Source organism: Engystomops pustulosus, chromosome 8, assembly GCF_040894005.1.
Source record: "Engystomops pustulosus chromosome 8, aEngPut4.maternal, whole genome shotgun sequence".
In the NCBI taxonomy this organism is placed as follows: domain Eukaryota; kingdom Metazoa; phylum Chordata; class Amphibia; order Anura; family Leptodactylidae; genus Engystomops; species Engystomops pustulosus.
In genome coordinates, this window is record NC_092418.1 from 65,131,233 (window position 1) to 65,145,223 (window position 13,991).

At 38.6% G+C, this 13,991-nt stretch overlaps 1 protein-coding gene across 1 annotated transcript in view; it reads right to left on the reverse strand.

Annotated features, from left to right (window-relative positions):
- LOC140074521 (carboxypeptidase O-like) overlaps positions 1-13,737 on the reverse strand; it is a 56,057-nt gene extending 42,320 nt beyond the window's left edge. Inside the window, exons 1-3 of the mRNA XM_072119489.1 lie at positions 13,635-13,737; positions 10,455-10,530; positions 8,863-8,987 (exon numbers count right to left, since the gene is read on the reverse strand). Of these exons, the coding sequence (XP_071975590.1) occupies positions 8,863-8,987; positions 10,455-10,530; positions 13,635-13,714 (281 nt within the window). The 5' untranslated portion in view covers positions 13,715-13,737. The remainder of the gene's footprint in view (positions 1-8,862; positions 8,988-10,454; positions 10,531-13,634) is intronic.
- Positions 13,738-13,991: the final 254 nt, after the last annotated feature.

Below are 13,991 nucleotides of genomic sequence, written 5' to 3' on the forward strand. Positions count from 1 at the left end.
ACAGACGCCATCTTAAAGGTAATCCCTCCAGGCTTCTCTGGGGTCCCGATCGGACGCCAGAGGTGCCAAAACAGCGATTGCCCCCCCGAAAACGGTGCGGGGGGGGGGGGGGCGATAGTGGGGTAAAGACCCCCAGAAGGCATGTTAAACCGCATTTAACGGGTTAAACACCCGCGATCGGAGCCCGTTGAAATCCCGCGGCTAACGATGCCGGTTCGGCTGCTATGCAGCGCTGAACCGGCATTGTCTCTGCGCAGTAGCTATACTGTGCTGAGCGCTATTCGTGGGACTCAGTGCAGTACAGCTACGGCGCAGAGCGCTAAGGGGTTAAAAGCCTTAAAGCCAATAAACATAGCCAGTAAATGGTGAAACTGCATTTTTATCAATTTTACACAATTTAGATTCTTTTTCACTTCCCAGTACATTGCATGGAATGTTCAATGGCACCACTTAGAATTTGTACTCCAGAGGTTTCACATTGGCATTGTTTTTCACATCCGTGGGTCTGTGATTTCCATGGATGCCTCACAAAGCCATTGTTTTCAATTGATGTTTTCATATTAGCTTATTTTTTCACTGATCCATGTTTGAAATGATGAAACACGTCCTATTTTATTCACAGATGAAGATCTTGGATGCCAATAGAAGTCTAATGGTCCACAAAAATCTGATGAGGCATTGATGAGGCTGATAAACCAGATGTTATGTTTTCAAAGCAATGTTAAACCTACATTTTTATTGCGGATACAGAGACAACACCAAAGCATCATAGAGACACAATGTAGACAAAACACAACGGATGTACAACACCAATGTAAAACTACCCTAAATGGATAAAAAAAATGTTTTGGCTTTTGTGAGGAGAGGAGTAAAAAAAGCTGTTGCATTAAGAAGTTTATATAGTTTGCACTTAGCTTACCATTTTTTATGACTCCTTAATGATTTACTTAAAAGTAGATTTATTGCTTTATTGCCTACTATCCTAGATTTGCATTTGTAACAGCCCTCATTATGACAATATCTGAAGCTCATAAAGTATGTTTATGAAACAAGTTATCTATATTTGCAGAGTATATGTCACTTGAAACCTAATCAGACATTCAGTCATCTCACAATGAATACCTTATATATAGCTGGCTAGAAACCATCTATATTAAAATATAACATACATGTTATACCACTAAATTATACATGACGGATCTATATGTCTCAATGCTGTTAAGGATTTATGAAGGGGGCGCTTGGGCTGAGCTGCATAATGCAGAAAGCATCCACCACTAACACATGTGATTGAATTCAGGATAACAACCAAGTACAAAGCCACCAAATTGGCTTGGATCATCAGTCCATTGGTGTTGATTTATTGCTATGACAGCCAGTAGTCTAAAGGCTCCATAGATCAAAGTATTAAAAGTTATTGGCCTCAGAATATGGCGAAATGAAGTAATTTTTTCTTCAAAAGATGAAAATATTTAAATGTATTAAAACATAATAAAACCTATAGAAAATTGATATCTCTGTGGTCATACTGTGAGGGAATCTAATCCATTTTTGAATCTGTTCTTCTATCATGTATCTATACAAAGATTTTTGGCTCTATTGATAGAAAAGATCTCTATGAATAGCACCATCCCCCCAAGGACACTGATCATCTTTCAGAGGCTAATGGAATGTGGGTATGGTCAATAGGCTCCTTTGTCTCAAGAACCTATAAAAACTGTCTGCAACCTAAATAAATTGGAATCCTCTCAAACACTTGTGAAGGTCTGAGTGATTCACCGAGTAGCTCGTACTATATATACTAGATATTTCCCTGACAAAACATGGCGCTCGAACAGCGACCTGGGTTTGCATGACGCCTACCGGAGAATTTAGGGATCATCCTTTCAGGACAGACAGATCATGCAGCTGCACAAAAAGGTAAGAAGCTTTTTTCTTACAAATTGCTCTGTCGCTCCTTGTTTGGATTTCCCACATCCGGTGAGTTGCATGCCTATATTGCCCAGTCCAAAGAATCTTGTTAGTTTATTTGAAAACTCCATGTGATGTGTGGTAGTGTATATGGGTATTGTGTGAGTTTGTACATGTGTGTTTGATAGCGCTATTGTGATACTGTACTGTACTGGTTTTAAGAACGTTACATCCAGGAATCGCCCCTACCTAAAGAGTTCCCTAGACTAGCTGCTTTTTGGAACGTAATTCGCTTGAGACAAAGTAGACTGAGTTTGGACAGTCGGACTTTATAAATTTATTTTGTGTGGTAGGTTCCAGAGCTGCTTCATGGAAGGGGACTGCAGTCATCTCTTGACGGGCAAATGGTTAAAAAAAAAAAAGAAAAAAAATTTTTTTAGAATTAGTGGTTAAAACTGCCCTAAGGAAGAGTGGGGGACTGCGAGTGTGTGCCGGCACTAGAGATATTATATAGGAAAATGATGGAAAAAATTGCTAGGTAGGATGAGAGGCAATTCAGAGGGAAAACCAGACGTACGGATCTTGAATGATAAAAAAAGAAGCTGTAAAACGATGTCTGAAAATGTTGGAAAAGGACAAGGATATCAAAAGATGGTTGTTTGTATGTTGGTAAATGGAAAGGTTCTTAAATGATAATGATATGATGGAAATTGCAAGTGGATAGAAGAAAGTTACAGAGGAAGTGACCAGAGGAGGTTATAAAGAAACAGCCATAAGAAATTGTGTGTTGTATGAGTGTTATGACGATGACGGACAAAAACGTTGGACAGACAAAAGACAAAATTTCTGCCTCCACCCTAAAATGGTGGATGAATTTATGTATGGAAACAAAGAAACAGACTGGCGGAGACATGTGCATGCAATGTGGCACCTAGACCCAACCCCCACACTGGAATATATCCGGTCAAGACTAGATTTGAAAAAGTGCGGGCTCCAACAGGACAAAGAAGTAGCGTTCAGATGTTTCTCCTGTAGGGGGCAGATGTTTTTCACTTTGATATATTTTAGTAGACCAGTGGTATGGGTAATGATGCATTGCCTAAAGATCTTTGGATTTGCATCTCACAGTCCGCTCAGCTGTATTTAGCTGTATTGTTGTAACTTTAGAAGACAACTAAGATATAGTACCCAGGGAATAAATGTAGGAGACTGTGCCTGCTTATCTAAGAGTCACCTCTCAGAACTACAAGGTCCAAAAACCCGGGTAGTAACATATTTGTTACGGATTTTGGTCTTCTGTGGGGAGAGCTCCTGGACGGTTGTGCAGTCCCAATTGGATTCCCTGAGCTGACCCTTGCCAGATACTGTAGATATTCTATGAGTTTATTCCTTTATACAGTCCTGCAGATTATGGCATTATGTGTTTTGCCTATATGACGTGTAGTGCTAGTGGTATTTCATCAGTTACCAGATGTGAGGAAAGCACAGCACACAATTATGGACATTGTTCATTGCAGGCTTGGACCTGAGAAATCCTGTGATTTATGTTTAAAAACATCAGACATGTAGGGTAAAACTTTATAATACACCTAAAGTCTGAAGGGTGTGGTCAAAAGTTTTTGCAATTTGTGTAGGATGATGGAGTGATCTTAGATGTTACAATGGTGTGTTGGATTCTTTCTTTGTTCTCTTGGTATGCTGGGACACGTAGTACTACAGACACCACAGGGAGAAGGAGGGGGCTGCCTCCCCCCTTGTCTCAGTGAACACAGGAGGGGGGGGAGGGGGAGCACATGTTGGAATGTTAAGAGAAGAAAGGAACAATGAGAATGTGTGTTCATTACTGATAACCCTCATGGTCCTTAGCAGATTTGGGTTTGATTCGGTGCAACATCTGTAATTTTATTGTTTTAACCAGGAGTAAAAGCTCCCTATGATCCCTACAATATTAGTCCTATTTAGCAGCTATGACGGTGATTATTATTAGGAGCTTTTTAGGCAGAAGTTATAACATCCCTAGAAGCCTCCTACGTCACTGTCTCTAGTGATGCTGCTTCTACTCAGTAACACTGTCCCCCAGTATGTGTCCCCAGTATGTGCCACCAGTATATGTCCCAAGTATGTGCCCCCAGTATGACTGTATAGGTTATAATAAGATCTAAGGAATTTGTATGCTGTGTGTCTCCTATTATACAGCATTGATACATCGCCATTGGTCCCAATACTGTGTTTTTCTGGAGTATATTGCTCATTTTCTATTGTTCTCATTTAAGTTTAAGCCAAGCACCTCAGAGGAGAGGACACAGGCCGGAAGCTGCGGATCGTGTGTCACATGACAACCTGGATCCTTCTTGGTTTTGTATCCTACTGCTGCCTACGTATAAAAAGCTTCTGTAGTAGTTTTGGACTATCCTGATAGTATCTCACCTCTTCATGACTAGAAACCTTGGTTATAATGTGCCCTCTTTATGATGTATTACATTGAATCCAGCTCCACTATTTTCGCTAGATTCAAAGGGGGGAGACATGAGGTAGACGGGTTGTATTTAAAATTTTCTATTAACTTAATGATTAATGAACCAGTTACCTTTTAATATATCATTAATCTGCATTTTGAGTTTTTTTGTAGATGGCTTTAGAAACCAGGAATGAGGTTAATTCTACATCAGATGTGCAGCGGTCACACAACATGAGGTAACAGCAGCAGAACCACTCCTGACCTACCTGTCTGTACAGGAGGCGGAGGTGAAGGCACTGATGGAGGGGTGCAAAGTGGCAGAGGGGAAGAATGTGAGTCTTTTGGGATTCCTTATGGTTCCTAACTTCATATAGTAAGTATATCAACAACTATGAGACTTTGAAATAGCTGATAGAGGCCTTAGTGTTACATAAAGGTCCATCCTAGAAGGTAAAACCTATAAAGCTCTAACACATGAAGTGACCATACTGGTTACTAGGAAAGCCTAGGGGAAAGGAGCCTGGATCAGTACAGTCCGTGACCCTCGCTGGCCCAGTAGATTTGTCTATACTTCAGACTTTACAAAAACAGGCTCCAGAAGGTGAGAAACAAGATTGGAGCAAAATAAGGGCCCAAGAGGCGGAGGGTGGACTATGGCAAAAAGGTGACAAGCAATGTCTGCCAAGGGCCCTTTACCCTATGATGGTTCACCAGGCTAAGACTCTATATGCTCCGTGGTGGATAAGTATGGAGTATCACTTAGATTCACTTTTGCTACTGTCCATTTACACAAGTATGTTTATATATGCTTAGTACAATGTAGGGAGAGTAGTGAAAACCCTCATATATACACTCCGAAGCCACTTTACCCCTTCCAGAGGTTGCAGATTGGCTAAGTACAGCTACCAAAGGTAAGTAGCTATGAACATGTACTTGTGTGTGTGGACCTCTTTTCTGGGTGGCCTGAAGCCTATCCTGTGACAAAAGCCACAGCAAAAAAAAAAAACACAGCACAGAAGTTAATGAGGGAGCTAGTCTGAAGATTTGGGATTCCAGAGACAATAGAGAGTGATAGAGGTTCCCACTTTACAGGGGAGGTGATGAGGGAGGTAATGGGAGCACTTGGGATTGAACAGGCCTTCCATACCCCCTATCATCCACAGAGTAGTGGGAAGGTGGAGAGGTTAAATGGGACTCTTAAGTTAAAAATTCAGAAAGCCATGGAAGAGACAGGGAAGAACTGGGTTGATTGTCTTCCTTTGGCCTTATTTTCTATAAGGTACACTCCCAACAGGAAAACAGGCCTCTCACCTTTTGAGATTCTCTTTGGATCTGCTCCTAGAATGGTCTTATATTTTCCACAAGTTTTACATATGTACCATGGAGAATTGACAGGATACGTCCAAGCCCTGCAAAAACATCTAGCTATGGTGCATAAACAAGTTTTTGCTTCTATTCCAGACCATGATGCAGTAGGAGGATCACATAATCTACAACCTGGAGATTGGGTGGTCTTGAAGCGACACGTGAGAAAAAGCCTTGAGCCACGTTTTGAAGGACCATTTCAAGTCCTTCTGACCACATCTACTTCCGTGAAGTTACAAGGGAAGCCTAATTGGATTCACGCCAGCCATTGCAAAAGAGTATTGAATCCAGCTGCTCATGAAGATGAATCTGTATCTCCAAATGTTAATATTACTTAAGATACTATTGATATTACCCCTTGGAAGAACTTTCAACGAGATGTTGAGAGGGGATTGGGATAATTTGCTCATTAAGCATCACCAAGTCCTTTTAAAAGATATGAGACATGATGTATTACCCAAAGATTGTTGGATTTGTACCCACAGTCCTGTCAGCTCTAGCAGTATGCCTTATCTAGCTATCCCAGTGGCTTTAGAGGAAATATTTTCTATCTGTAACAATACAGTAATAGCTGTGCTGGAAAGTGAACATAAGGAGATGACTGTACCATTACCTGTAGCTGCGTGGGTGGAAGAGCCGTGGATGATATTTAATAGGAGCGGTCCACCGTTAGAGCAGACTGTCATTCCTTGGGCTCTAAATAATGTTAATCTTGCCTGTTATCCCAATTTTACACCTTGCAGTTGTATACAAATTAGATCAAAAGGAATGTTTTTCTCTAACTCCAACTATACAGAGTGTGATGGTAACAAATCTGACATCACTCAATGTGTAGGAGTCGATGCCACTATTAATTCTACACTCCCCTGTGTTAGCATGTCCTTGCAAAACCTTGTTGCAGGTTTCCTTTCAAATGACACCTTTTTCCAACAGGAAGTGAGTGAAATCCTGAAGGTGAACATGCTAGTCAGATGGGTAGCAGAGCTTTTTAATGGCACTGTCGTTGGAGTACCGAAAAACATATATGTTGTATGTGGCCATCAGGCTTATAAATGGCTTCCTAGCAATTTTACAGGAGTTTGTACACTGGCTCGCCTTACTCCTGCCACTTTTATTGTCCCCCATACCAATGTAAATGTAAATCTTATTCCCAAGCACACATTACACAAGAGAAAAGCAGATAATCTTCCTAGACCAGACGGACGCCCACATGTGGTGGAGATGGGAACAGCTAACACAATCTTCAGCACACTTTTTATTTATCCTATGATAATGCAGATGTGGGATAAATTGGTAGAAGCCACAGATTATCTAGATCAACAAATTTTTTCAGATTTTGGGGGCTGTGAATAAGACAAATGTCATCCAGAGACAGTTAATTGTGGTAACCAACCAACATACATTAGTTTTAGATTACATCACTGCGTCCCAGGGTGGCATGTGTCAAGTCATAGGGCCAACATGTTGTCATTACATCGATCCTCAAGGCAACATGCAAATTAAGACAAATTTAGCAAAAATTGCTGATCTTAGAGATAGATGGCTCAAGGAGCATGATAGTAATAAGGACAGCTGGTGGTCTGACACATTCGCATCCTTAAACCCCGCCAATTGGTTTAAGGGTATTTTTTGGTGGCTCATGGGAGTTTTGCAAGCAATATTTCAAATCATTTTGTTATGTGTATTTGTTTATATCTGCATAAGAGTAGTAATCTGGCTTGTTGTAAAACTGTGGCGAAGGAAACCAAGGATTGTGCGATATCAACCTAGGTATACACCTAATTCTACAGAGGGAGTGGTTATACCTATGTACAATTTGGCCAAGAGAGTGTAGAGAACCTACCATTAATATTAGGACCGAATTAATTGTGTTGTGATATAATGTTCAGGATGCTCAGGAGGGAAGCAGGTGAAGAGGTTAGATAAGTCCTGGATGTGTGACTAGCACATGTCAATGTACCACCTGAGCAGTACCTGAAATTATTCTCAAAAAGGGAGGAATTGTGAGGGAATCTAATCCATTTTTGAATCTGTTCTTCTATCATGTATCTATACAAAGATTTTTGGCTCTATTGATAGAAAAGATCTCTATGAATAGCACCATCCCCCCAAGGACACTGATCATCTTTCAGAGGCTAATGGAATGTGGGTATGGTCAATAGGCTCCTTTGTCTCAAGAACCTATAAAAACTGTCTGCAACCTAAATAAATTGGAATCCTCTCAAACACTTGTGAAGGTCTGAGTGATTCACCGAGCAGCTCGTACTATACATTAATTTGGACCAACATCACATATATGGGGATATTTCCCTGACAATACTGACACGAAGAATAAGGCGAATGTATATTTTGAAATGAAAGCTAAAAAACATAGCTTTCACTTTCATCAATTTCAGCAAAATTGGATTTTTTTCCAGCTTCGCATTACATTGCCTGGAATATTAAATGCTGACAATAGGAAGTACAATTTGTTATGGAGAAAAAAGATCTGTAAACATAAATAATTAACAGAGTTGACCACATAAACTAAATAACATACTGATACAAGTTTCCAGACACCCCCCCACTTAAGCATGTTTTGTCTGTGCTTCTTCAGGAGGCATGTCCTGCAATTTGCTCGTTTTAATTGTGTGACCTTTTCTAATTCTGATTTTGGAACTTCCTGTGATGTCAGAATGATAACCAGAGTCCTTACTAAGAACAGATGGGTACATCCAAAATGACATAGAGAAGCTAGGTGGGTTGGAGGAGGGCAAAGCGTCATCTCCTTTTTGCACTCTATTACATGGCTGCAGTCATCACAGACTGTACTGGAGCAAGAGACATGTCAGCCCTGCCCTTTGCTAGCTCATACAATGAACAAATGAAGGGCAAAAAATATGTACTAGAAGAGCAAAATGAGCAGAAGGAAGGGATAAAAAGATAAAAGATCCCTAAAGCTTCTGAAAAGGTTTCATTTTCAGAGGCGAAATGGTTTTTATATCTTTAGCAGCAAGAGTTGGAAGCAGTAAGAGTAGATCCTTTAAAGCAACATAAATATCTTCTAACAGCAAAATAACATTGATACTCCTGTAATTGTATAGATTTATTATTCCTACTCCCCTAAAATATAAACTACAATGACATACTTGTGTGGAATGTTGTACTGAAGAAGGGAATCCTTAATTTGGTTTACATGGGAAGAAGGAATTCTCAAATGGACTTCTCCACCAGCATGGATAGCTTCAGGGGTAGGTGGCTTCCACAGGTCAAGCTGAAAAAGATAGATGTTCATCATTTGTGTGCACATGCAGCAACACAAACACAGAAGTAAAAACTTAACAAATGAAAGCTACAGCCAAGCTGTTCAAACAGTATCTCATTTATATACTTATGTCTGACTATAACCTGGTACATCTATGGTAGCTGGTAGCTTTTAGCCAGTTGAACTAGAGTAAGCACTATTTGGAGGTCTCCGACCACCAAATCCACGTGTGAACTGCTTGTCAAGAATTTTCTTTCCTAAACAATCTTTTTTTTCCAGCTGAAAGCAAAAAGCATTTAGTAACATTCCTCATTATCATAATTTTGTCCTGTAGGTGCTGCTTCACAGATTTTTGAGGATTTGTTATTTTCTTTATAGTCCCCATGGATATCATTACCAGTATCTGACCATTCTAATAGGTCATAGAGGAGGTGCTGGTTGGAGCAGGGGAGAGCATACATTATTATTAGATTCAATCAAGGGAAGGCAGTGGCAGCAACCATGATGAGGCACCAGGTAAGGCTCAAAGAAAGGTTTCAGGATTTTGGATAGGGTTTTCACAACCTTTGGGTCTTTTCATGGCGGTCCCTGAGCATGGACTTGGTGAGAGAAATGGAATTGTAGTAGCAACAGATCCTCTTTAATAAGGATAATAACATCATTTAATTTAATGTTACATATACTTCTTGGTTATCTGCAGTTTAATGTTGATTTACTGATGACTCAAATGAGGTTGCAGCTCTGAAACTTATCAAGCGATTGCTCAGTGAAGATCAATCACATTCAAACCCTGTTAGATCAATTGCTTACATTTCTGAAAAATTATATAGCGAAAACACAAACATCGGTCTAAAAATGTTCACTGAACAGAAAAAATGCAAAGAAAGATAATATTAAACATCCAGAATTGTCTTTCTGTTGCATTCTTTTTTATACTTAATCTTATTTTGTTTAATATAAAAGTTAAAATGAAAAATGATATTAACCGCTATTTTCTATATGTCCACTATCCTTCATGTTATAGTCCTTTCTGATTCAAAATAGTCAGATTAAATCAGTTATCCAGTGTCCCATTGTAATATTCCAGTATAACATACTATTTCTTTCTTTAGAGGAAGGCATTCCGATCTGTTTTGAACTTGTATCAATCATCACAACATTATGCAAGCAAATAATGTATTTGATTCAAACAGGGTTTATATCAAAGTGACTTTGTGTCTTGTGTTTATTTGGCACAATGGAAAGTCACAAAACAGCATTTGCACCACAACTCCTTCAAAACAGCGGCACTAATAGACCAAAAAAGATACATCACCTAAATGTTTTCAAAAAGAAATTTGTTCTAGGCATATTTTGTTGTAGATTGCATCTTTTTAAACTCTTTTTTTAAACTTTTTTACATTCTTTCTATAGAAAAGGGTCATCATTTGACCATAAACACTTAGTTTTAAATATTCCATAAAACATTTTCCTTACCAGCAACTCAGTAGTTATGTCTTGTAGGTATTGAGCATGTTGGGCATTCTGTGGCACAATTTTCAGGACTTCATCTCTATAGTAAAGACAATTTAGTATTAGAAATGCTTTGTGCATATATTTACTAGACATGCATATAAGATACACATGGAAAGGTGAGTTCTAGTCTGTTTGTACCTACTGTAGGGTACATCCATATTTGATGCAGGCTCAAATCTTATCTTTTTGCTGCATGGTGTGCCATTTTGCTGCAAAAATGCTGCATGCAGATGTTAAAGGGGTATTCTCACCTCGGCATTCACATTCAATTTTTTTAATATGTGATCTATATACATATCTTCAATTAGAAGTTATTAAAAAATGTTCCTGTGTGAAGATAATTTCTCATAAATGTAGTCATATGGCTTAGAAACAAGACTGACTCCTTGGTTATTGCCACCTCTGCTGGAGGGATTACACAAAGAAACAAAAGGTTTCTGAATATTAAATGTCCGGGAGTTACTGCAGGTCCTACAGATGTCCTGTGGTAATAAACGCTGAATCCAGGGGGTCAGGCAGGACTCGATAGCGCATGTCTGGCCATAGCTGTCAAAATGGGAGGTGGTCGTATCCGAGAAAGCCATCTCGTTTCGAAGGGACAACATGGCTACATTTAGAGAAAATTCTCTTCGCACAAGAAATTTTTTTAATAACATCTAATTGAAGAAATGTTTATATATGGCAAATGAATTCAATTAAATGTAAATGCCCAGATGGTAATACCCCTTTAAATATTAGTTAATAGGGAAATGCTGTACATTTGTAATAGTTTATTTCTTCCACTTACCTAAACCTTGCAAAAATACATGAATTTGAAAGCATTTTTTTAAACTAAAAAATGGAACAAAGTAAACTTAAAATAGTCCAGTGTGTGTACATGGGGAATAACAGTGTTTCAGTTCAGCCTTTAAATTTCTGCACACTTTCAGCTGTTGGATGGAGACTTCCATAGAGGCAAAATAAAATCTTATACCTCAGCTTTTATATTGTTGGTAGCAAGAATTACAAAAAAAGTGAAAAGATGATTAAGAGGGAGGGATGATGACAAGAACCAATGAAAGTAGACATATACACAATATGCTCTATCATATATTATTGTTTCTTGTATTATTCATTTTTACTATTGATAACAATTTAGTTAGTTTAGTTAGTTAGTAAATTTAACCTCTGCAATGCAAATACTGAAATGGGAATACAGAGGATTTCCACAGGAAAAACAAATCCATTTGGTACTGAATGCACTACATCCAGCTATTGTATGTCATGATATGTAATTCTGCACAAGCTGGAAGCTTAGTTCCGGGTACTTGCTGTAATGGCCTTGTTTAGTGTTGACATAGATTACGACAATACTGCTGGCATTGTCCATTTGGGGGATATTGAAGCATTTTCATGGTTTTCGGTTAACCCTAATCGACTGGCTGTCAGCACTGTGCTAACAAACATAAACACTGCAATACATTGTATAAAACATACAATCAGGGTATTGTGTCCTCTAAACGCCTCCTGGGATTAATAAAATATTGAAAGGGATATTCCGGGAATATGAATGTCTGATACAAAAACGCATGATGATATAAATAAATGAATGCAACAAAACTCAATGTCATTAGTCACAAAATGGAGCTTAAATAGTTTGATTTTATGATTGACAAAATTGTATGGCCTCTCTAAAGTAGGTGGAGTTATCACCAAGATGGCTGCCACTGGAAACTACTAGTCCCAAGATCCTTTAGTTTTCAGTAATTCCTCCTCCCTCTTATGCTCTGCTCCCAGTGATGATGTAACAGGTTTTCTTGCTCTGTTACCATAGTAATGATGTGTAACTGCCATCACCACAACACTGGCCATACTGGATGCACCACAAGCAACCGACTACGGCCAAACATAGTGGTGATCACATGACTTGCCGAGGCAGGTACAGGACATGTGATGTGGACATGTGACCAGCAGCCATCTTCTTTCCTGTGTCTGTTTGGCAACGGACCATGCAGAGGAAATTAACGGACTGATTATAGGGCCATTAGTTTTTTAATTCTTCATTACAGTCTATGTCACCAGCATTTTCTGCTAAGGGGAGTACAATTTTAAATAACAACTAATTACATATTAGCTTATATTTTAAGAACCCATTTGTATATGAATTATGCTGATATCTGGAATACCCCTTTAATAAAAATAAATAAATGTTCTCAATTTTCTTTTGGTCTTGATCTGAATAATGAACAAGCTATTATTTCCCAGCATATTTATTTTTATTACCTTTTTGATATTTATAGAGCGCCATCATATTCTGTAGCACTTTACAAATCATAGGGGACATATACAAATAAAACCGACATAATTTTGTATTAAAGATATGGCTATTACACAGCAATTTATAAACATAAAAGTGTCCTTAAAGGGCTAGACTTTTTGGGTATTTATTTTAATCACCTGTTTGGTCATTTATTTCAAATCTTTGGGAGGCCTGACACCTGTTGCTCTGTTAATGATCTGTTAGCAGCTGAATTTGGTACAATATCAAAAACATAGAATGGAGGCAGTAGCATTTGCATTGTAGGATCCAGGCTAGGTTACTGCAGTTCCCATAGTGGTCTGTTTTGGGTGGTCAATCCTTAGAGATTTTAACATGCTTATTTTTTATACAATTCTGAAAACGATCACATGCTGCCTATTTTTACTCATACAAGTATTATTTTACTAGGTCAACAGTAAACATAATGGGCCAGACCTATTAGTGTGGCTGTGCCAGTTTTCTGACTTAGTTTGTGCTAAAAAGAACATTTGCAACACATTTAATACAGCGACTCAACGGAATTGTGTGGCGCACTGAATATTAAAGGAGCAACAAAAAATGGTGCACACTTCCCGAGCAGTGCAGAGTGCGATTGAATTGAAGACCATGCACCAGTATTCAATAATCTGGCGCACCATGCACCTTCGTGAGGCAGACTGCGCTACTTTTGTCTGGGCCATTGTTTTTGCGTTGAATTAGCTTGGTGGTGTATAGACTGTAAAAATCCAGCCATACAGAACATTTTACTCCAAAATTGTTTTATTTTAAATCCTACAGATAAAATTTCAATAATAGCAATAACATATCCCTTGTACTAAGATAAAATCTCTGTCTTTACTCACCCATTATATTGCACCTTCAGCCCGAACCCTTCATGTAAAAGGGATCCAAGTAAACAGATGATGCAGGCAACAGACTTCATTCTTTACAAGTGTTACTTACTAGTTTAGTGAAATAGTATTTATTACTAAGAATGTGTAAAATAACAGAGTGCCTGATGAACTTTGTAATGTAGATAATAATGAATTTATTACTTAGGGAGGAGGGGTAATGAGGTAAAATAAGTTCTGTGACAGGAATGTATTTTATCTTGCAATGATATGTTTTATGTAGGGTTAATGGCTTTGAACTCTAGGTTATGAAGACTAGGTTAAGCCATTAAGCCATTGTAAAGGCAAACTAATAATAACATGATGGCA